The 24,708-nt window shown below is 47.1% G+C and overlaps 1 protein-coding gene across 3 annotated transcripts in view; it reads left to right on the forward strand.

The window, feature by feature from the left end:
- Window positions 1–22,648, forward strand: part of LOC135054894 (zinc finger protein 665-like) — a 95,194-nt gene extending 72,546 nt beyond the window's left edge. For all 3 annotated transcript variants that reach the window (XM_063958350.1, XM_063958349.1, XM_063958351.1), the window contains one exon: window positions 16,381–22,648. In XM_063958350.1, coding sequence (XP_063814420.1) covers window positions 16,466–18,595 — 2,130 coding nt within the window. In that variant the 5' untranslated portion in view covers window positions 16,381–16,465 and the 3' untranslated portion in view covers window positions 18,596–22,648. The remainder of the gene's footprint in view (window positions 1–16,380) is intronic.
- The last annotated feature ends 2,060 nt before the right edge of the window (window positions 22,649–24,708 follow it).

A 24,708-nucleotide genomic window follows, 5' to 3' on the forward strand; every position in this document is an offset into this window, starting at 1 on the left:
CCCTGATTAGCCCTCTGTGAGGCCAAAGACCCGAACTGGGCCCAATGTCTAGAACTCGCCTTATCTCTCTCTCAGAGCCTTTACCCAGCTTTTACAGCAAACTGAAAAGGTTCAGACAAAACAAAAAGCATTTTTCCTAGAAGTTAACATTTTCTAAAACATGTAAGACAAGAACCTGGGACAAATATACCTGCCCTCAAACACTATCCCAGTGTTCTTGTCACATATCCCCCTCCCCTGTTTCGACCTAGGGGCCGGAACACTTGTAGCCCCCAAACAGAAGATGCGAGACAATGCATCTGCGTTGGCCAATTGTGTTCCCGGTCTATGTTCGACAGTAAACTTAAAGTCCTGCAACGCTAGAAACCATCTAGTTACACGAGCATTCTTGCCTCTATTTACATACATCCATTTTAAAGGGGCATGGTCTGTCACTAGTCTGAATTGTCTACCCAAGAGGTAATATCTCAAGGTATCTAGTGCCCACTTAATGGCCAAAGCCTCCTTTTCCACAATGGCATACCTTTTTTCATGCTCATTGAGTTTCCTACTCAAATAAATGATAGGGTGTTCGTCCCCATCTCTGGTTTGGGACAGCACAGCACCTATCCCTACCTCTGAGGCATCTGTCTGTACCACAAATTCTTTTGAAAAATCTGGTGTTATCAACACCGGTTGTGAACACAAAGCCACTTTTAACGCTTGGAACGCCTTTTCTGCATCAGGGTTCCATTTCACCACATTTGACTGCTTCCCTTTGGTAAGGTCTGACAACGGCACCGCTGTGGTCGCAAAATTAGGAATAAACCGTCTATAGTACCCAGTAATTCCCAAAAAAGCCCTTACCTGTTTTTTATTCACTGGACGAGGCCAGTTTTGAATAGCATCAACTTTATTCAATTGGGGCCTAATCAGACCTCTGCCTATGGTGAAGCCCAAGTATTTGACCTCCTCCATTGCGAGGCAGCACTTCTTTGGGTTAGCAGTTAACCCTGCCTCTCTGAGTCCAGTACTGCTTGTACTTTAACCAAATGTGACCCCCAGTCTGTACTGTGAATTACCACATCATCCAAATAGGCAGCTGCATATTTTCTATGGGGCCTCAAAATTTTATCCATCGCCCGTTGAAAGGTTGCTGGAGCCCCATGCAACCCAAAGGGTAACATCTTATACTGGTACAGCCCCTCCGGAACCGAAAAGGCTGTTTTTTCTTTGGCGCTATCAGATAAAGGTATTTGCCAGTAACCTTTGGTCAGGTCCAATGTGGTGAGAAACCTGGCTGTTCCCAGCCTTTCTACAAGCTCATCCACACGGGGCATGGGGTATGCGTCAAACTTGGACACCTCATTTAACTTACGAAAGTCATTACAGAAGCGTATGCTACCGTCGGGCTTCGGGATGAGCACTATGGGACTGGACCACTCACTGTTAGACTCCTCTATGACTCCAAGTTCTAACATGGTTTTAACTTCCTTAGAAATAGCTTCTCGCTGAGCTTCAGGAATCCTATATGGCTTTAAATGAACCCTGACCCCTGGTTCTGTGACAATGTCATGTTTTATTATGGTCGTTCGGCCAGGCAGCTCTGAAAATACCTCCCTATTTTGGATGAGAAATTCTTTAACCTGATTGTTCTGATCAGCTGATAATGTCTCTGACACCTTCACTGCGGGAAGCAACCGGGGTGAAGACACCGAAGGGCAAGGCTCCGCTGACAGAGACAACCTATCTTTCCAGGGTTTGATTAAGTTAACATGGTAGATCTGTTCGGGTTTTCTCTTTCCCGGCTGGTATACTTTGTAATTAACCTCATTCATTTTTTCCCTAATCTCAAATGGACCCTGCCATTTAGCTAGGAATTTGCTTTCCACAGTGGGTACCAAAACAAGAACTCTATCTCCAGGAGCAAATTCCCGTATCTTGGCACTCCGGTTATAGACCCTCTGTTGAGCACTTTGGGCCTGTTCCATGTGCTCTCTGACAACAGGTACCACGGCTGCAATCCTATCCTGCATTTGTGTTACATGCTCAATAACGCTTCTATAAGGAGTGGGCTGTCCTTCCCACGTCTCTTTGGCAACATCCAACAGCCCTCTGGGGTGTCTACCATACAACAAATCAAATGGAGAAAACCCCGTAGAGGACTGAGGAACTTCTCTGATGGCCATTAACAAGTAGGGCAACAAACAATCCCAGTTTTTCCCATCTCTCTCAACAACCTTTTTTAACATACTTTTTAATGTTTTATTAAACCTTTCCACCAACCCGTCAGTTTGGGGATGGTAGATGGACGTCCTGAGGTGAGTGACCTTAAATAACTTGCACAATTCTTTCATGATCCTTGACATAAATGGAGTACCTTGGTCAGTCAAAATTTCTTTTGGTATTCCCACTCTACTAAATACCTGCACCAGCTCCCTAGCTATCGCCTTGGTTGTGATAGTGCGTAAAGGGACAGCCTCAGGATATCGAGTGGCATAGTCCATAATTACCAGGATATACTGATGGCCCCGAGCAGACTTTAACAAGGGCCCCACGAGATCCATGGCTATTCTGTCAAACGGGACCTCTATAATAGGCATGGGAACTAGTGGGCTCCTGAAATGGGGTCTAGGGGCATGATACTGGCATTCAGGACAGGAAGAACAATATTCAGACACTTCTTTATAAACCCCTGGCCAAAAGAACCTTTGTAAAACTCTTTCAGTGGTTTTTTCTGCCCCTAAATGTCCTGCGGTAACGTGACTATGAGCTAAATCTAGTACCGTTCTCCGATAAGGCTGGGGAACTACCAGCTGTTCCACCACATCCTCACCCCTTTTGACAATGTGGTACAAGAGCTCATTACAGATGGCCATGTGGGGATACGTAACCCTGTCACCTGGTACCACAGGTTCCCCATTAACAATCTTAACATTCTCTCTAGCCTTTATTAAGGTAGGATCCTTTAACTGTTCAGACGCAAACAGATCCTTCTTTACCTCCAGGTCAGGCACGCTTTCAGTTCTAACTACTATGTCTCTGTTCCCGGCAAGAGGGTCCTCACTGGACTCCCCATCTGTCACTTCCCCAGCCAAACTAGCAAAAGGCAAAGGGCCAGAAAGTTCCGAAGACCCACGTACATCCATAAAATCACCGGTATTATCAACTGGCTTTTTACTTCTCACATCTGTTGATAACCGTGATTCCCACAGTTTCCAAAAATGAGGAAAATCCCTCCCTATTATGGCCTCATGCACCAAGGTAGGGACCAGTCCCACTTTAACCATTGCTGACCCACAACAAGTTTCTATATTCACCTCAGCAGTGGCATAATGTTGGGTATCCCCATGTATGCAAGTTACCCCAATAGGTATTTGCTGGACCTTTAAGGGGTTCACTAACCCAGCTTTCACGAGGGTAACTAAACTTCCTGAATCTAGCAAGGCCTCTACCCGGTTACCTTCTAAGAACACATCACACATTTGTTTTTCCAGCTCAGGTGAAGGTACCACAGTACAGGCTAACCTAGCAAAGAAAGACATTCTGCGACATTCAAAGGCAGCATCACATTGCATGGGTTCTTGCGTGACTGGGCAATTGGCAATAACATGACCTGGCATACCACACCTAAAACATTTAACCACACGATTATCAACCCATTTGGGCAGCATAGACCGTTCTAGCCCCATTGGCCTGTTTCCAGGGCCAGTGTTTACAGTCTCTCCAGCCTTGCGTTCTCTTAACCGCCCAGCAACGTTTTCCCGCGGAACAGTCTTACCAGTCTTTACTGAAGGGCGCTGTCGAGGATCTATGGGTTGCTGGGTGGTCATCAGTAGTTCCTCTGCTGCCAAATACCTCTCTACCATGTCCACTAATTGGTCAGCAGTACCCGGGTTTCCATGGCTCACCCACTTGCGCAGGACCATGGGCAAAGATCTCAAGTAGCGGTCCATGACGACTCTTTCCACCATCTGGGGACCAGTTAATGTCTCTGGCTGTAGCCATTTTTTTGTTAGCTGAATAAGGTCGTGCATCTGGGAGCGCGGAGGCTTCTCCATGGCGTACAGCCAACGGTGCACCCGTTGTGCTCGTACTGACAGCGTGACTCCCAGGCGGGTCAGGATCTCAGTCTTTAGTTTATCATAGTCCCGAGCCTCAGCAGGGCTTAAATCAAAGTAAGCTTTTTGGGGCTCACCTGACAGGAAAGGTGCCAGCAGACTGGCCCACTGTGCTTTCGGCCAGTTCTCACGCTCGGCAGTCCTTTCAAACGTGGTCAGATAGGCCTCCACATCATCAGCCTCTGTCATTTTCTGCAGGAAGTGACTGGCTCGTATAGAACTAGAGCTGGTTGGAGCACTGACGGCCACATCTCCAACCCGAGCTGCAAGTCTCTGCACCACTTCTGCTAAGGCCTCTCTATCCTGACGCTGTTGCCTGTAAAGTTCATCAACAACTGCCTGCTGTTGTCTTATTTTCCTCCATTGCCACCTGCTGCTGTCTGTTGGCCTCCTGCTGTAGTCTCCAATTTTCCTCCATTGCCACCTGCTGCTGTCGGTTGGCCTCCTGCTGAGCCGCTGTAGCTTGCAGCAAGGCTTTAAGCAGATCCTCCATGTCAACAGATTTTTCAGGCGGCTTTGCAGCTGCTTTCACCCAGGACATATATCAAACCCTCAGGGGTGAGTCTCAGTAACTTCACACTGGGCTGTATCTGCATAAACCACCGTTTTCTGCAGGCCTCACAAAGCTGCTGCTTTCACTTATGCGCAGAACGGCCTGCTCGCATTCTCCACCAAGTTGTAACACTGTAGGGGTGCAAGGTGCCTTTTCCTGGGGAATATGGCAGCACGCAGCAGCTGAGGAACAACACAAGTCCAGTTTCTGGTACAACTGACCCCGGCCAGTTTTATTGAAACAGAAAATAAAACAAACCCCAAAATAAAAATACCTTGCCTGTCCGGCACTAACTAAACATAAGACGTTCCTAACTGTCACTAAACAAAACACAGAGTTCTTCAGTACATACTGTATAGCTTACTTGCATCAGAAAGCGTGTCTCTCACACACAGATCCTGCAGCCTTCCCAGGCAGTCTGCCCATACTAATCAGGTTAGAAGCACTATATCACTCTTACACAGCTGAAACCCTGATTAGCCCTCTGTGAGGCCAAAGACCCGAACTGGGCCCAATGTCTAGAACTCGCCTTATCTCTCTCTCAGAGCCTTTACCCAGCTTTTACAGCAAACTGAAAAGGTTCAGACAAAACAAAAAGCATTTTTCCTAGAAGTTAACATTTTCTAAAACATGTAAGACAAGAACCTGGGACAAATATACCTGCCCTCAAACACTATCCCAGTGTTCTTGTCACAATATATATATATATATATGTATGTATGTATGTGTGTATGTGTGTGTGTGTGTGTGTGTGTGTGTGTGTATATATATATATATATATATATATATATATATATATATATATATATATATATATATATATATATATATATATATATATATATATATATATAGTGTGTGTGTGTATATGTATATATATATATATATATATATATATATATATACACACACACACACACACACACACACACACACACACACACACACACACACACACACACACGTACTAGTCCCGTGCAGTTTTATTGCCATACCAATAATTATCTCCATTGCTGTGTGTGTGCCTGTATCTGCTGTAAGGTTTCACTTTGTGTTTCCCAGAGATCTAGCACTATGTTCTGTACTCTAAGGGACTAGGTGCGTCAGGGTCATTTATATAGTGCGTCACAGTATTTACCTATTCTACTGTGTACTCAGTCACATAATACCGGATTTATTCGCAGGTGTTGTGTACTGGAGACTCAGTCACATACCAACAGATTTATTTGCAGGTATTATACTCTGTCTAGCTTCATCGTACGGATTCGCTCTATGTTGCATTTGTGTACAGTGTCTAACAGAAAGGGCAGTAAAGCTGTGGATGCTCCTGCATCATGCAGAGCATGCTCCAAGGATCTACCAGAGTGGGAAGCTTTGAATGATGGTCTGTGTACTGCGTGCCATACACCCCCTAGTCAGTCCGCAGCTCCTGTAACCAATCAGGAGCCACCGTGGGCAGCGTTCTCAAACTTACTAGGTACTCTAGTTGAACGCCTAACGCCCCCTATGGGACCACATGTGTCATTACAGCCTCAAATTGTCCTTATGGTTAATTTGTCTAATCAGTTACAGCTTTTAACTCAAACTTTGGTAAGACAAAAATCTATCCCAGGTCACTCCCATGTCTCTGGGTCATCTAAGTGGGCTGCTTCCTTTTCTCAATCCACAAATTTCTTAGATGTTTCATCTGAAGAGGAGGTTACTGTCCTGTCAAACACTGAACTTGGTGTATCTGATGAGGATTCTGAATTACAAATCAATGGTCCTGCTCTAGTGGTTGCTATTAATGAAATCCTACAAATCGCTGATGATGAGGAATCCAATACTGTCACTAAGAAAACTGATATTTATAAAAGGAAGAAGGTGGTTAAAAATCTATTGCCCCATTCTGACCATTTGGTAGACATAATGCAGGAACCCTGGGCTAATCCAGGGAAAAAGTTCCCTCTCTCTCAACGGGCCTTGGCTCGCTATCCTCTCCCTGCAGAGCTATGTAATAAGTGGGAAAATTCACCTCATGTCACCCACCTAGTGGTGTCATCCACTCTGCCTGTCACTACTATCACTTTACTTAAAGGACCGACCGATAAGCGTGTGGAGGAATGCCTGAAATCTATTTACTCCCTTACAGGTGCTGTACATAGACCCACTTTTGCTGCCTCTTGGGCTGCTAAAGGTATCGAAGCATGGGTTCAGGCAATTGAGAATGAGCTGCCCGAGGATATATCGGTCACTGCCAGACAATACCTGTCTCACATTATCGCCACCGCCTATTACATACAGGAGGCGTCCTTTGAGGCGGCTGTGTTGGTAGCCAAGGCATCGACTACGTTTGTCCTGGCTTGCCGTATTCTGTGGTTGAGGTAATGGAAGGTGGACCTGGACTCCAAAAAGACCTTGGAGGTACTTCCTTTTAAGGGAGACATTTTATTTGGAGAAGACCTAAATAAAATTGTGTCTGAACTGGCGGCGGCTAAGACTGCCTTCCTCTGAAATACTAATACTTCTGCACAGAAGGCAAAAGGTACCACTTTTCGTTCCTTTTGGCCTCAAGGGAATGCAAAAGGTCAGGCATACTTGAGACAATCTCGTGCTTCCAAAACCACCAGCTTCTGCAGTTCACCCAGGTCTGGTTAAAGACCACTTCAGACGCATGGGTGCGAGAAGTTTTCTCTGACAGGTACGCAGTCTCGTTCAAGAAATGCCCCCCTCGCCAATTTTGCGCCACTGTTATTCCCTCTGATCCGTTAAAGGTGCAAGCTCTGCAGCAAGTGGTGAGTTCTCTCCTGGATACCAGAGTGGTAGTGCCGGTACCCCTGTCTCAGACAGGCAGTGGTTACTACTCGACCCTGTTTCTAGTTCTGAAACCCAATAGGTCCTTCCGGCCTATTCGTCACTAAACAAGTTTGTGAGAGTGTCCATGTTCCGTATGTAAACTCTGCGCTCAGTTGTACTGGCGATGGAACCAGGAGACTATACGGTATCCCTGAATATACAGGTTGCGTACCTGCATATACCTATTACCAAGTCCCATCAGCAGTATCTGCTGTTTGCTATTGGCAAGTCACACTATCAGTTCCAGGCTCTGCCATTTGAACTTGCTACGGCTCCTCGGATTTTCACCAAGGTTATGGCCATTATGATGGCACATCTCCGTCGCCAGGGAGTCAGGATCCTGCCGTATCTGGACCACTTGCTGATCCTGGTAAACTCCCACAATGTCCTCATTAGTCATCTACAACTGACGATAAGCTTCCCTTCCTACAAGCCCATGGGTGGCTCATTAATTGGAAGAAATCCTCGCCGGTCCCAGCTCAGAGTATGGTGCACCTGGGAGCACTCCCGGGCACACACAGTCAACGTCTGTTCCTGTCTCCAGAGAGAGTCCTGAAACTTCAGGACAGGATAAGATACTTCCTTTCCTGCAACAATGTGTTGATACACTCTGCGATGCAAGTACTTGGCCTAATGGTGTCGACATCTGACATGGTGGAGTACGCTCAATTTCATACCCGCCCTCTGCAGAAGTTAATCCTTTCCAAGTAGGACGGCCTACCTCATCCGATCAGGTCTCACATGATCACTTTGACTCCAGAGGTTCGGCTATCACTGACCTGGTGGCTTCAGGACCAGCAACTGACCAGGGGACATCCCTTCTGGATCCCTGACTGGGTCCTGTTGACAACAGATGCCAGTCTGCAGGGATTGGGCACAGTGTTGGAGCAACACTCTTTCCAGGGTTACTGGACTCTGGAAGAATCACTCCTTCCGATAAACATTATGGAGTTGCGGGCAGTGTTCAATGCCTCCTAATACAGCACAGGCTTTTTCAAGTAAGGTCATACAATGCCACCACAATGGCATAAATAAATCATCAAGGCGGCACTCAGAGTCGCATGGCCATGAGGGAAGTGTTGTTAAAAATCCTCGGTTGGGCGGAACACCATCTGACAGCAATATTGGCAGTGTTCATTCCGGGGGTCCTAAACTGGGAAGCGAACTTCCTCAGTCGTCAGGACGTACACGCCGGAGAGTGGAGCATCCATCCAGAAGTATTTAAACTCCTAGTGGACAAGTGGGGTCTACCGGATGTGGATCCGATGGCGTCTTGACACAATCACAAAGTTCCGGTCTTTGGATCAAGGACCAGGGATCCTCAAGCAGTGTTCGTGGACGCACTAGCCATTCCATGGAACTTTTGGCTGCCATACGTGTTCCCTCCGGTGTCACTCCTGCCCAGAGTAATAAGGAAGTTCAAGCAAGAAGGAGGAATCCTACTTCTGATCACTACAGCGTGGCCCAGACGGCACTGGTTCTCAGATCTTCAGGGTCTCTCGATAGAGCGTCCCCTTCTACTTCCGCAGCGCCCAGATCTCCTCGTTCAGAGCCCCTGTGTATATCAGGATTTGGCTCTGTTGGCTTTGACAGCGTCGCTCTTAAAGCTTCGGTTCTGAGGGCCAAAGGATTTTCTGAGGCGGTCATTCAAACCATGTTGAAGGCCCGTAAACCGGCTTCTGCTCTGATTTATCATAGGGTCTGGAATTCTTACTTTGCTTGTGAGCCACTAACAATCATGACGCTTACAAGTTTAGTACGGCCAAACTTTTGGCCTTTCTATAACAGGGTCTGGACTTGGGCCTTCGTCTGGTCTCCATCAAGGTTCATATTTATGCCTTGTCGGTTTGGTTCCAGAGAAAAATTGCGACTCTACCTGATGTTCATACATTCACTCAGGGTGTGTTACGGATTAAACCTCCTTACATTCCGCCTTTGGTTCCTTGGGATTTGTCGGTGGTTCTGGAGGCATTACAAGAGTCTCCGTTTTGAGCTTCTTGAATCTGCTGACCTTAAGTGGCTTTCTCTTAAGGTTTTGTTTCTACTGGCTATTGCCTCTGCTAGACGGCTGTCGGATTTGGGTGCCTTGTCTTGTAGGTCTCCCTATCTGATTTTTCACCGTGACCGGGCGGTTCTTAGAACACGTCCCAGGTACCTACTTAAGGTGGTGTCCTCTTTCCACCTTAATCAGGAGATTGTGGTTCCGGCCTTTGACTCTCCTGAATTGTATTCCAAAGAGCGGTCTTTGGATGTGGTACGGGCTTCCTGTATCTATGTGAAGAGTACAGCTCCCATCAGGGAGACTGATTCTCTCTTTGTACTGTTTGGTTTTCACAAATGTGGTTGGCCTGTTCACAAGCAGACCCTGGCCAGATGGATTAGAATGGTGATTGCACATGCTTATGTACAGGCTGGTCGCCCACCTCCTGTGACTATCAAGGCCCATTGTACTCTGTCTGTTGGACCTTCTTGGGCGGCCCGCCGTGGTGCGACCCTTGAACACGGTCCTCAGTGAACACGTTCATAAGGTTCTATGCCTTTGATACATCCGCCTCCCAGGATGCTTCCTTTGCCGGGTTCTTGTGCCCGCTACAGTGCGTGCCCTCCCTTGAGGAACTGCTTTAGGACATCCCCGATGTTATTCGCTGTGGAACCCAGTGTACCCCGCTGCAGAAAACGAGATTTATGGTACGAACTTACCGTTGTTAAATCTTTCTGCGAGGTACACTGGGTTCAACAGGGCGCCCACCCTGACGCACTTAGCTTCTTTGGGTTTGTATGGAATTAGCCGCTGACACCTACTCCTGTCGCGAGAATGTGGTGTATGTGGCTACTAACGGTTGTCGTCTTTTACCTGCTACTGCATTGGACTGGTTAACAAAACTGAACTCCTGTGCACGGAGGTGGGGTTATAGAGGAGGCAGCGCTGTGCATTCTGGGAACAGTCAAAGCTTTTATCCTGTTGGTGCCTCGGCTCAAGATCCTACTCTACACTCCGATGTTATTCCCTGTGGAACCCAGTGTACCTCGCAGAAAGAGGTTTTACAATGGTAAGTTCTTACCATAAATCTCGTTATCCTTGCTCTCTGGGATAGCTACTGAATAAGCATTTTCACAGACAGACAAAAATGTTCAACAAAAAAATATCCATGAATACCAGAAGACACTAGGGAGCAGTATTGCGTTGATAATAAGAATAAGTAATAATATAATTTCTCTGACGTCCTAGTGGATGCTGGGAACTCCGAAAGGACCATGGGGAATAGCGGGCTCCGAAGGAGGCTGGGCACTCTAGAAAGATTTATGACTACCTGGTGTGCACTGGCTCCTCCCACTATGACCCTCCTCCAAGCCTCAGTTAGATTTTGTGCCCGACCGAGGTTGGATGCACACTAGGGGCTCTCCTGAGCTCTTAGAAAGAAAGATAGACTTAGGTTTTTTATTTTCAGTGAGACCTGCTGGCAACAGGCTCACTGCAGCGAGGGACTAAGGGGAGAAGAAGCGAACTCGCCTGCTTGCAGCCGGATTGGGCTTCTTAGGCTACTGGACACCATTAGCTCCAGAGGGATCGACCGCAGGCCCAGCCTTTATGTTCGGTCCCGGAGCCGCGCCGCCGTCCCCCTTACAGAGCCAGAAGCAAGAAGATGGTCCGGAAAATCGGCGGCATGAAGACATCAGTCTTCACCAAGGTAGCGCACAGCACTGCAGCTGTGTGCCATTGCTCCTCTCACACACTTCACACTCCGGTCACTGAGGGTGCAGGGCGCTGGGGGGGGCGCCCTGAGGCAGCAATAAAAACACCTTGGCTGGCACAAATACCTCAATATATAGCCCCAGGGGCTATATATGAGGTAAATACCCCTGCCAGATTCCATAAAAAAGCGGGAGAATAGGCCGCGGAAAAGGGGCGGAGCTATCGCCCTCAGCACACTGGCGCCATTTTTCCCTCACAGCTCCGCTGGGGGGAAGCTCCCTAGCTCTCCCCTGCAGTCTACACTACAGAAAAGGGTTAAAAAAGAGAGGGGGGGCACTAAATTTAGGCGCAGTATACATTATATAGAAACAGCAGCTATAGGGGACATAACTCAGTTAGTCCCTGCATTATATAGCGCTCTGGTGTGTGCTGGCATACTCTCACTCTGTCCCCCCAAAGGGCTTTTGTGGGTCCTGTCCTCGTTTAGAGCATTCCCTGTGTGTCTGCGGTGTGTCGGTACGGCTGTGTCGACATGTTGAATGAGGAGGCTTATATGGTGACGGAGCAGAGGCCGATATATGTAATGTCGCCCCCTGTGGGGCCGACACCAGAGTGGATGGATAGCTGAAAGGTATTAACCGACAGTGTCAACTCCTTACATAAAAGGGTGGATGACGTAACAGCTGTGGGACAGCCGGCTTCTCAGCCCGCGCCTGCCCAGGCGTCTCAAAGGCCATCAGGGGCTCAAAAACGCCCGCTCTCTCAGATGGCAGACACAGATGTCGACAAGGAGTCTGACTCCAGTGTCGACAAGGTTGAGACATATACACAATCCACTAGGAACATCCGTGACTTGATCCCGGCAATAAGAAATGTGTTATACATTTCTGACATCAACCCAAGCACCTCTAAAAATGGGTTTTAGGTTGGGGAGAAAAAACAGGCAGTGTTTTGTTCCCCCATCAGATGAATAAATGAAGTGTGTGAAAAGCGTGGGTTCCCCCGTTAAGAAACTGGTAATTTCTAAAAAGTTACTGATGGCGTACCCTTTCCCGCCAGGAGGATAAGTTACGCTGGGAGATATCCCCTAGGGTGGATAAGGCGCTCACACGGTTGTCAAAAAAAAAAAAAGTGGCACTGCTGTTTTAGGAACGGCCACTTTGAAGGTACCTGTTGATAAAAAGCAGGAGGCTATCCTGAAGTCTGTATTTACACACTCAGGTACTAGACTGAAACCTGCAGATCGTGCTGCTGCAGCGTGGTCGGTGACCCTGTCAAGCATACTAGTTTGCTAATATGAGAACATATTAAAGACGTCGTCTTATATATGAGGGATGCACAGAGGGATATTTTGCCGGCTGGCATCCAAAATGAATGTAATGTCCATTCTGTCAGGAGGGTATTAGAGACCTGTCAATGGACAGGTGATGCTGACTTAAAAGGCGCATAGAGCCTTATAAGGGTGAGGAATTATTTGGGGATGGTCTCTGGGACCTCGTATCCACAGCAACGGCTGGGAAGAAATATTTTTACCTCAGGTTTCCTCACAGACTAAGAAAGCACTGTATTATCAGGTACAGTCCTTTCGGCTTCAGAAAAGCAAGCGGGTCAAATGGCGCTTCCTTTCTGTACAGAGACAAGGGAAGAGGGAAAAAGCTGCACCAGTCAGCCTGTTCCCAGAATCAAAATTCTTCCCCCGCTTCCTGTGAGTCCACAGCATGACGCGGGGGCTCCACAGGTGTAGCCAGGTACGGTGGGGGGCCGTCTAAAAAAAATTTCAGCAATTAGTGGGCTCGCTCACACGTGGATCCCTGTTTCTTTCAAGTAGTATTTCAGGGGTACAAGCTGGAATTCGAGATGTCTCCCCCCCGCCGTTTTCCTCAAATATGCCTTGCCGACAACTCCCTCAGGCAGGGAGGCTGTGCTAAAGGCGATTAATAAGCGGTATTCCCAGCAGGTAATACTTCAACAAGGACGGGGTTACTATTCCACACGGTTTGGGGTACCGAAACCGCATGGTTCGGTGTGACCCATTTTATATTTAAAATCCTTGAACACATACATAAAACAATTCAAGTTCAAGATGGAATCGCTCAGGGCGGTTATTGCAAGCCTGGACGAGGGGGATTACATGGTATCCCGGGACATCAAGGATGCTTACCTGCTTGTCCCCATTTACCATCCTCGCCAGGAGTACCTCAGATTTGTGGTACAGGTTTGCCATTACCAAGGTAATGGCCGAAATGATACTCCTTCAAAAAAAAAGGGAGTTTTAATTAAAAAAATCCCGTACTTGGACGATCTCCTAATAAAGGCACGGTCCAAGGAACAGTTGTTGGTGGGAGTAGCACTATCTCAGGAAGTGCTGCGCCAGCACGGCTGGATTCTGAATATCCCAAAGTCACAGCTGGTTCCGACTACACGTATACTGTTCCTGGGTATGATTCTGGACACAGTCCAGAAAAAAGTGTTTCTCCCGGAGGAGAAAGCCAGGGAGTTGTCTTCTCTAGTCAGAGACCTCCTGAAACCAAAACAGGTATCGGTGCATCACTGCACGCGGGTCCTGGGAAAGATGGTAGCTTCTTACGAGGCAATTCCATTCGGCAGGTTCCATGCCAGAATCGCATATTCAGATGCATCGTTTAATAACCCTGTCTCCGAGAACCAGGGTGTCTCTTCTGTGGTGGCTGCACGGTGCTCATCTTCTAGAGGGCCGCAGATTCGGCATACAGGACTGGGTCCTGGTGACCACGGATGCCAGCCTTCGAGGCTGGGGGGCAGTCACAAGGGGAAGAAACTTCCAAGGACTATAGTCAAGTCAGGAGACTTCCCTTCACATAAATATTCTGAAACTAAGGGCCATGTACAATGCCCTAAGTCAAGCAAAATCCCTGCTCCTACACCAGCCGGTGCTGATCCAGTCAGACAACATCACGGCAGTCGCCCATGTGAATCGACAGGGCGGCACAAGAAGCAGGATGGCAATGGCAGAAGCCACAAGAATTCTCCGATGGGCGGAAAATCACAAATGATTGTAAATCAGTGGGATTGTCCACAGGTGGACATGATGGCGTCCCGCCTAAACAAAAAACTAGAGAGGTGTTGCGTCAGGTCAAGAGACCCTCAGGCGATAGCTGTGGACGCTCTAGTGACACCGTGGGTGTATCAGTCAGTTTATGTGTTCCCTCCTCTGCCTCTCATACCAAAGGTATTGAGAATAATAAGAAGGCGAGGAGTAAACACAATTCTCTGGGTTCCGGATTGGCCAAGACGAGCGTGGTACCTGGAACTTCAAGAGATGATCTCAGAGGACCCGTGGCCTCTGCCGCTCAGACAAGACCTGCTACAGCAAGGGCCCTGTCTGTTCCAAGACTTACCGCTGCTGCGTTTGACGGCATGGCGGTTGAACGCCGGATCCTAAAGGAAAAGGGCATTCCGGAAGAAGTCATTCCTACGCTTATTAAAGCCAGGAAAGAGGTTACAGCAAATCATTATCACCGCATAGGGCGGAAATATGTTGCATGGTGTGAGGCCGAAAGGGCCCCAACAGAGGAATTTCAACTAGTCGATTTCTGCATTTCCTGCAAGCAGGAGTGAATATGGGCCTAAAATTAGGTTCCATTAAGGTACAGATCTCGGCTCTGTCGATTTTCTTTCAAAAAGAACTAGCTTTAGTACCTGAAGTTCAGACATTTGTAAAAGGAGTGCTGCATATTCAGCCCCCATTTGTGCCTCCTGTGGCACCTTGGGATCTCAACGTGGTGTTGAGTTTTCTTGAAATCACATTGGTTTGAGCCACTTAAGACCGTGGATCTGAAATATCTCACGTGGAAAGTGGTCATGTTATTGGCCTTGGCTTCGGCCAGGCGAGTATCAGAATTGGCGGTTTTATCATGTAAAAGCCCTTATCTGATTTTCCATATGGATAGGGCAGAATTGAGGACTCGTCCCCAGTTTCTCCCTAAGGTGGTGTCAGCGTTTCACCTGAACCAGCCTATTGTGGTGCCTGCGGCTACTAAGGACTTGGAGGACTCCAAGTTGCTAGACGTTGTCAGGGCCCTGAAAATATATGTTTCCAGGACAGCGGGAGTCAGAAAATCTGACTCGCTGTTTATTTTATATGCACCCAACAAGCTGGGTGCTCCTGCTTCTAAGCAGACTATTGCTCGTTGGATTTGTAGTACAATTCAGCTTGCACATTCTGTGGCAGGCCTGCCACAGCTAAAATCTGTCAATGCCCATTCCACAAGGAAGGTGGGCTCATTTTGGGCGGCTGCCCGAGGGGTCTCGGCTTTACAACTTTGCCGAGCTGCTACTTGGTCAGGGGCAAACACGTTTGCAAAATTCTACAAATTTGATACCCTGGCTAAGGAGGACCTGGAGTTCTCTCATTCGGTGTTGCAGAGTCATCCGCACTCTCCCGCCCGTTTGGGAGCTTTGGTATAATCCCCATGGTCCTTTCGGAGTTCCCAGCATCCACTAGGACGTCAGAGAAAATAAGAATTTACTCACCGGTAATTCTATTTCTCGTAGTCCGTAGTGGATGCTGGGCGCCCATCCCAAGTGCGGTTTATCTGCAATACTTGTACATAGTTATTGTTAACTACATCGGGTTATTGTTGAGCCATCTGTTGAGAGGCTCAATTGTTTCATACTGTTAACTGGGTATAATATCACGAGTTATACGGTGTGATTGGTGTGGCTGGTATGAGTCTTACCCGGGATTCAAAATCCTTCCTTATTGTGTACGCTCGTCCGGGCACAGTGTCCTAACTGAGGCTTGGAGGAGGGTCATAGTGGGAGGAGCCAGTGCACACCAGGTAGTCATAAATCTTTCTAGAGTGCCCAGCCTCCTTCGGAGCCCGCTATTCCCCATGGTCCTTTTGGAGTTCCCAGCATCCACTACGGACTACGAGAAATAGAATTACCGGTGAGTAAATTCTTATTTTACAATTTGTATACCTGGATTAGCGACAAGGTTATCCAGTATAGAACTATCTGCAACTTACACACTTATCTGTCTTGTCAGCTATGAAACCAGACTGCAGTCTTTGTCCTTTCTGTCAGAACAAACTTTTAAATCAACATTAGTATATAAGCATTTAACCCTAACTGTCCCATAAAATACATATTTTTGTATCCATGTGACAAATAGCATATTTCCATTTATTCCTTTATAATACTGTGTCTCCCAACAGGAATGTAATCGCACATATTGTCCTCTGGTGTCTTCTTGGGAGATCGTAGCGGGAAGAATTATCAGAAATAGAAGAATGTGGCAGAATGTCTAAGAAGCGTGGCAATATCGGGAAACCCAGCCTGGCTGACATTAATGAGGGCATCACCAAAACACTGGACATGCAGAACACACAGGAGGCTATGTCTGTGATTCCTAACAGTAAAGGGACTTCAGAGGTCTCCACTGGGTCAGGTCATAAGGATCCAAAGCAAGCCTGCCCTACACAGCCTACATACAGCTCTGAGTCTGAGGAGAGCTCTCAGGCTGACTCCGGCCTGGAGGACAATAAGTCTGAGAACAGAAGAAAGGGTGAGTACCCCTGTCCGGAATGTGGAAAAGTCTTTGCTTATTTATCCTACCTAAATATACACCGGAGAGTGCACACAGGGGAGAGACCATATGAATGCAAGGAGTGTGGGAAACGTTTTGTACAGAAGCAGCATCTCCAGTCCCATCACCGTACGCACACCGGAGAGAAGCCGCATCAGTGCTCAGAGTGCGGGAAAAGGTTTTCATGTAAATCAGATCTTTCCATCCACATGAGAACGCACACGGGAGAGAAGCCATATAAATGTTCTGAATGTGGGAAAGGATTTACCACCAGCTCACATCGTCGTATACACGAAGCTTCCCACACAGGAGCAAACCCCTTTCCATGTTCTGAGTGTGATAAAGCTTTCCCTACGAAGTACCAGCTACGCATCCACCAGATTGTCCACACGGGAGAGAAGAACTTTGAGTGTCCTGAATGTGGAAAATGCTTCTCTACTAGTGGGCATCTCAGCAGCCATAAGCAGACGCACTCGGGGGAAAAGCCTTGTAAGTGCTCTCAGTGTGGGAAAGCATTTGCTTGCAGAGCCTATCTTCGTCTCCATCAGAAATCCCACACAGGAGAAAAACCATTTGCATGTAACGAATGTGCAATGTGTTTTCCCGGCAAAGCTCATCTTGCCAATCACATAAAAGTCCACACAGGAGAAAAATCATTTGCATGCAAGGAATGTGCAAAGTGTTTTTCTGACAAATGTTATCTTGCCACCCACATAAAAACCCACACAGAAGAAAAAACATTTGCATGTAACGAATGTGCAAAGTGTTTTTCTAACAAATCTGGTCTTGCCAGACACACACAAACCCACACAGGAGAAATTAACTATAAATGCCCCAAGTGTGGAAACTGTTTCCAGAACATATCTGACCTCAATAAGCACAAGAGAACCCATGATGATATGTATGCGTGTTCTGAGTGTGACAAACATTTTAAACACAAAGGTCATCTTGAGCAGCATGAAAAAATACACACTGGAGAGAAGCCATTTGTGTGTGCAGAGTGTGGGAAACGCTTTACACAGAAAATAGCGATGCTTACACATGGGCAGAGAATCCACAATGTCGGAGTAAAAGCGTTTAAATGCTCGGAATGTGGGAAAGGTTTTGTTTTCAAGGTTGAGCTTAAGAAACACGAGAGAGTTCACACAGGAGAGAAACCTTTTCCTTGTACTGAATGTGGTAAATGTTTTAGAATTCGCTCACAGCTGGTTGTTCATCTCAGACATCACACTGGAGAAAAGCCTTTCTCTTGCTCGGAATGTGGAAAAAGTTACCGTGACAATGGTGATCTTATTAAGCACAGGAGAGTGCACAGAGAGAAACCATTTGTGTGCTCAGAGTGTGGAAAAGCATTTAGTAGCAACGGCCAGCTTGTTTCACACCAGAGATCTCACACAGACGAGAGACCATTCACCTGTTCCGAGTGTGGTAAATCCTTCAAACATAGGGGAACTTTTGTCAGTCATCAGAAAATTCACACAGGGGAGAGACCATTTGCATGTTCAGAATGTGACAAGCGGTTTATAATGAAATCGGAGCTCGTTAACCATAAGATGACTCATACTGGTGAGAGGCCATTTCCATGTTTGGAATGTGGAAAATGCTTTACAAATAAGAAAACCCTGAGATTGCATCATAGAAGCCACACCGGGGAGATGCCGTACGAGTGTTCAGAGTGTAGTAAAAGATTTAGATATAATTCAAGTCTTGCAATGCACAAAAAGAGCCATTCAGGAGAAAAGCCTTGCTTGTGTCCTGTGTGTGGGCTAGCTTTCATTTATCCCTCTGGGTTGGCTCGTCATCAAAAGCTTCATGGGCCAGATGCGGAAAGTGATTCAACATAAGCTAGCCACATACATAGGAGCCATTATACACACAAAAATCGGAATCTAGATTCTGTTTGATTTAAGGACCCTTAGTCCAGTTCCTGATTATTATATTTTTTTGCATACCTAGTTAATGGAGATTTAGTCTTTCAGATTTTGCATTCTCAGGCAAGTTAGGTGATCACAAGCTTGCAAAAACCCTGCGCCTAATTGGCTATGCCTCCATGGGGGGTGTTCAATTGAAGTCTGAAACTGCCGTCTTGTCGGAAAGACAGCAGTTTCCGACTGTTTTAGGTCGGAAAGGGTTCCAACCTATTCCATGCAACCCCATTTTTCCCGACAAGTCGGGAAACCTGACTTGTCGGAAAGCACGCGGATCGGCGGCTTAAGCGGCTGATTACTGTGTATTGTATTCACGGCCAAACTCGACAGGTTTTAGACCGGTTTCCGACCGTGTCAATCCGACTTTGAAAAAAGTCAGATTGGCATTGTTGGGAAAAGGCCAAACCTGTCGGGTTTGGCCGGGCATTGAATACTCACATGTCGGTTCTTTTCCATCGGAAAAGATCCGACATGAACTGAATACACCACTGTCTCCTACAGTCAGCTGTGTCAGCATTCCAGCCATAACATCTCAATGCTTTTGGCAGACATACAAAAACCTGCAGGCGGGTATCTTTCATACCTTCCTAACAAGGGTGTAGCTATAGTAGATGTGGGGGGTGTGGCTGCTATGGGGCCCAGCCCTTTTCCTGCATCCAGTTACGCTCACCTCCTGACACCTATGGGGCTCAGGAGTGGAGTACCCACCCCATTCTGAGTAGTGCATGGGGGTGGGGGTGAAAACCCTATAGCTTAGCCCTTATAGGTATAGTTACACCCCTGCTTCTTAAGATTGGCAACTCCTCATCTTGTCGATTCCCCTGAAAAGTATTTATTTGGTGTCACTTATCTTAAGGGTCTGAAGCTCGCCATTTGTCACCGTGATGTGGCCAGTGCCTCTGAATCTGGCACCGGGTGCATTTATACAATGGGGAACATCCTCGGGTAATAATATCATATAGCTGAGAAGAGTTTAGTTGTTCCCCTGATTTTAAGCTACAGTATTATTAGCAATTGCTGTATTGAACAATATTATTTTAGATTCCCTCCATGGGGGATATCCAATTAACTGCTGTAAAATACCATGGTTAATGGATTCCCCCGGGGTTAGCCGATTCGTCCCTGACCGCTGACATTTATGAGGAATTGGGGCGTTCCTGATAAGCAGCCCTCAACCATTTTTGCGTAATAACGCAAGGGTCTGGGAACTTATCTCGCATCGCATTACCGTAAACAGGTAATTTACCGCACTGTAAAAACAGACTGTATGGGGATAGATCAATAATACTATCGGTCTATTGTAGTCCTAGGCTTGACATATTTTTCTAAAATCTAGGAACTAGGATAAAATAGTAGGAGCCAGATCACCATCCCCTCAAAAAAATCAAAAACTGAAACCCAAGGCCCCGCTCTGTCCCCAGAGCTACATTAATGAGCATTTCCATCCCACTCTCACCGCCCCCTTGGCAAACCAACACCTATGGCCACATAACTAAGGGGGTACCCCCCAGGCAAACCAGCTCTCCACAGCCACATTGCTGTGCTGCTAACCCCCGGGCAAGCGACAACCTCCCTAACGATCCCCCCATGGCCACATTAATGAGCAGCTAACACCCCATGGGCAACCAACCCCAAAAGCCACACAACTAAGGAGGTACCGTCAGCCAAACCACCCCTCCACAGCCAACTCCCAGGCAAACAATCCCCCCTCTCTTTGCTCACAAAATGTATGTACCTAACCTCTATGGCGCCAGAATCCTCGGCCATGCATAGACCCTCTTACCAGAAAGCTCTTTGCAGCCAGAGTTGAATGGACAGGCACAGCAATCAATGCAGGCTGGAACGGACAGGCACAGCAGTCGGCGCAGGGGGACGGACACACGGCAGATGCACTCCTGTGCAATAAATGGTCTCCGCAATACAGGCTCTCCCATGACTCTCTGCTGGGATTGACAAGGATTTGCCTCCTCCCTCCTCGCAGCCAGGCAGCAAAATCTAGAGGCCATGGTGACCTGGCCCTGGGATTTGTCGGGCCCTGTTTTAGTCCACTTATGTTATGTGGTAACATAGGCAATTAGACACCGGGCCACGTGTCTTAGTTGCTTGTGTTATGCTTTATGTAAAATGCAATACATGCTTTTTTAATATAGTAGTTATAAAAAAAAAAAAGTAGAGGCCCTTTTTTTTTAATACAGGTTGAGTCTCCCATATCTAACATGCTGGGGACCAGAAGTATTTTGGATTTTTCCGTAATTGGGAATATTAGCATGCCATAATGAGATATATTTGGTATGGAACCCAAGACTAAACACAGAATGCATTTTTATGTATCAGATACACTTTATACACAAAGATTGATGGTCATTTTATACAATATCTATAATAATTTTGTGCATGAAACAAAGTTTGTGTACATTCCACCATCAGAAAACAAAGGTGTCACTGTCCCAGCCTTGCTCAAATAAATTTGGCTCTTATTTTTGTATATGAGGGGCAACCTATTGGGCCAGTAAAAGGAAATGATTACTATATGATTACAGTCTAATACTTATTATACAATCAATAATTCAGTTATTTGCTATCTCTAAGCCTCCATGGAAAATATAAAAGTTCCAGAGTCGGTAGATGTTCCATACAGTGCCAGTACCAGGCTGTAATATAGTGATCCTGTAGAAAATACAATACATTACATTGATTAATAGTTGTAAATCTTTTTATATGAAAGAATTGCATAATATCTTAGACACACATTCTCAGGAGAGCGCTGCAGCGTATTTCTGTAGTGGAGTGTGCTACTGTGCAGTCTCCAACAAAATGGATGCTTCATTTCGTTACCAAGATGTCTGCTGATAGTGTCTGTGCATGCACATCCCCATCTTCGCCATAGTGTATGAGCAACATGGTGGAGGACGGATGTCCTCCTCTTAGCTCCAGAGACCTTCAACATTACCCGCTAGATCCGCTGTTCCAGAACCCTGACTATCTGTCAGTAGACCTTTTCCGCTACAGGCTCCAGCTTTTGCTGGCGTTACCCTATAGAAACCTATGGGCTGCTTTTCGCATTCCCCCTGAGAGGGATCCAATCTGATTCCTCCCTGCACCTCCAGTGGTCGCGGCAGCCATCTGTGCATACGCAGAGGGACTCTCTGGAAGAAACCTGGAAGTCCCATCATTACAAAGAACAGCTCATAACAGGAGAGCTGTCCTTTGCATTTCTAATCGCATATATTAATACGTATGCAGTAAGTATAGTTGCGGTAAGTGAAGGGATGTACCGCATCATGGAAGCGATACTTAGTAGCCACTATCAGGAGAGTGCAGCAGCTGTCTCCTCCCTAACATCAGGGACACACACACACACACACTCAGGAGAGTGCAGCAGCTATGTCCTCCCTAACACCAGGGGGGGACACACACTCAGGAGAGTGCAGTAGCTTGCTTCTAACAGTAATAGTTGCCATTCACCACCTGGACACTGTAAAAGCAGTTGCTATTGTAGTTGTACCATATATAAAGGGAAGATGTTCTACAAGGCTACATACAGTATATGCACATTATAACAATTCAAGTAAGTCTATGTCCATACTTGCCTACTTTTGAAAACTAGAATCAGGGAGATTATAGTATGTGCATTGCAGAGTGCTGCGTGCCGCTGAGGGGGCGTGTCATACTCTGCCCAAAGGGCGGTTCTAGTTCCACAAATGGGCGTGTCTATGCTTAAATGCTTGTTGTGAGATATTTCTGTATAACATTCGTAACTATATATTTTGGAAAGTTTTACAAGTATTGATACTAACATTGCTGTGTGCAATACGGGGATTCTTGTTTGCAATATATATTCCCTGTGATATTTCTTTTCTACTCCCTAAGCACAATATACATGATAAATGTGATGCCTATGCAATAAATGTAATTTGACCTTGTGTGAACTCATCCCTAAACATATAAATAAATTATGATTTTGGTGTATTACTTTAATATTTTATTGTGGACACTGCACGGTCTGCATCTTGTAGGCACTACCTATTTTTATTGTATGTTCTGTTTTCCATATCATAACAGCATTAACCAGATCATTACAGACACAGTGTTTCAACTACAGAAAGATATACAACAATTCTAAACCTAACAGCAGAAGCAGATGCTATGGATGAGTGCACAGAAGCACAGATAAGACCCTGTGTTTGAGATCATGTGTTTCTGTCTCTCTGTCTTTCCTGTCAATGGTTCCCACAAGGGGCGATAATGAGAGTCATCAGCATTGACTCCTAGGCAGCTACATCAAATAACTGTTCTTGCAAAGAAACTCCTTAATCAGGAGTGGTTCTTGGCGCCGGCAAACAGTGCCTGCACTGGGGGCGCTGCAGCCTTCGGGCGCAGCTGCAGTAACCCCGCAGGCGACCGCCGCCTACCTGCACCCCACTTCCTGGCTGCAGCAGATGCCATGGGTTGTGTGGGCGCCCGCTGCAGCCGGTGCCACTGTCAGATGCTAGAGGTCATAATTGACATCTAGTGTCTGTGCTGCGTGCTATGGGAGAGACATCATGACGTCTCTCCCATAGAGAGGAGCTGCGGGTGGCCAGACGGAGCAGCAGTGGTCGGGAAGCAGGAGTTGGGCTGGTAAGTATATTTTTGTGTTTTATTTTGTGTTTGTAAGCGGCTACTAGGGGGCACAGTGACTGAGCACAACTACTGGGGCAAATCTACTAGTGGCACAACTACTGCGGGCACAGGTACTTGGGGCAAATCTACTGGGGGGATAGCTACAGGAGGCACAACTACTGGGGTCACAGCTACTTGGGACAAATTACTGGGGGCACAACTGTGGCCACGCCCCTCCCCTATGAAGCCATGCCCCTATTTTATTATGGGTGCCGTAGGCACGCACTAACTGTTTTTAAACGGGGGTGGGGGGCACCAGGGGAAACTTTGCCCTGGGAGCTACAAGGTGTAGAACCGGCCCAGTCCTTAATGTGTCACCCCTGGCAGAATCTGTAGAATTCGGGAGATGTGACAGACAAAGCAGGGTAGCAGGAGATTTCTCCTACGTCCTAGAGGATGCTGGGGACTCCGAAAGGACCATGGGGTATAGACGGGCTCCGCAGGAGACATGGGCACTTTAAGACTTTAAATGGGTGTGAACTTGCTCCTCCCTCTATGCCCCCCCTCTAGACCTCAGTTAGATTCTGTGCCCAGAGGAGACTGGTCACACACAGGGGGCTCTCCTGAGTTTCTTTGGAAATAGACTTTTGTTAAGTTTTTCATGTTCAGGAAGCACTGCTGGCAACAGGCTCCCTGCATCGTGGGACTGAGGGGAGAGAAGCAGACCTACTTCTGTGAGTTACAAGGCTCTGCTTCTTAGGCTACTGGACACCATTAGCTCCAGAGGGTCTGATCGCTTGGGTCGCCTTGCAGCTCACTCCCGGAGCCGTGCCGCCGTCCCCCTCACAGCCAGAAGTCGGAAGACGGGTGAGTATTAGAAGCAACGAAGACTTCGTGAAAGCGGCAGAAGACTTCAGTCTTCCGGAGGTACCGCGCTGCGCGCCATTGCTCCCACACGCACAAGGCATTGCAAGGGTGCAGGGGGGGGGGGCGCCCTGGGCAGCAAATATTACCTCATATAAGGGGCTGGCATGTATGTAAGGTGTGGTGGCACCATTCCAGGGACCTCCGCCAGCATAAAAAGAGGGGATGGAAGCGCGTCATGTTGGGGGCGGGGCTTCGTCCTCCAGCTCTAACCAGCGCCATTTTCTCTCCACAGCTTGCTGCAGAGACACTGCTCCTGGCCCTTCACTGCACACAAGTAACTGGGTGCTTGAAAAAACGAGGGGGGGGGGCACAAATTTGGTGTTTGTTAATATTGTTATAATATATAACAGCGCTTACAGGTTTCTGACCGGTGGGGCGCTGGATGTGAGCTGGCAAACTCTTTCTCTGTCCCTCTGAAAGGCCTTGCTGTAGGTCTGTCCCCTGTAGCCCAGTGTGTTGAGTGGTGTCAGTACGTGTGTCGACATGTCTGAGGCTGAATG

The sequence above is a fragment of the Pseudophryne corroboree genome, chromosome 3 (assembly GCF_028390025.1).
Source record: "Pseudophryne corroboree isolate aPseCor3 chromosome 3, aPseCor3.hap2, whole genome shotgun sequence".
NCBI lineage: Eukaryota > Metazoa > Chordata > Amphibia > Anura > Myobatrachidae > Pseudophryne > Pseudophryne corroboree.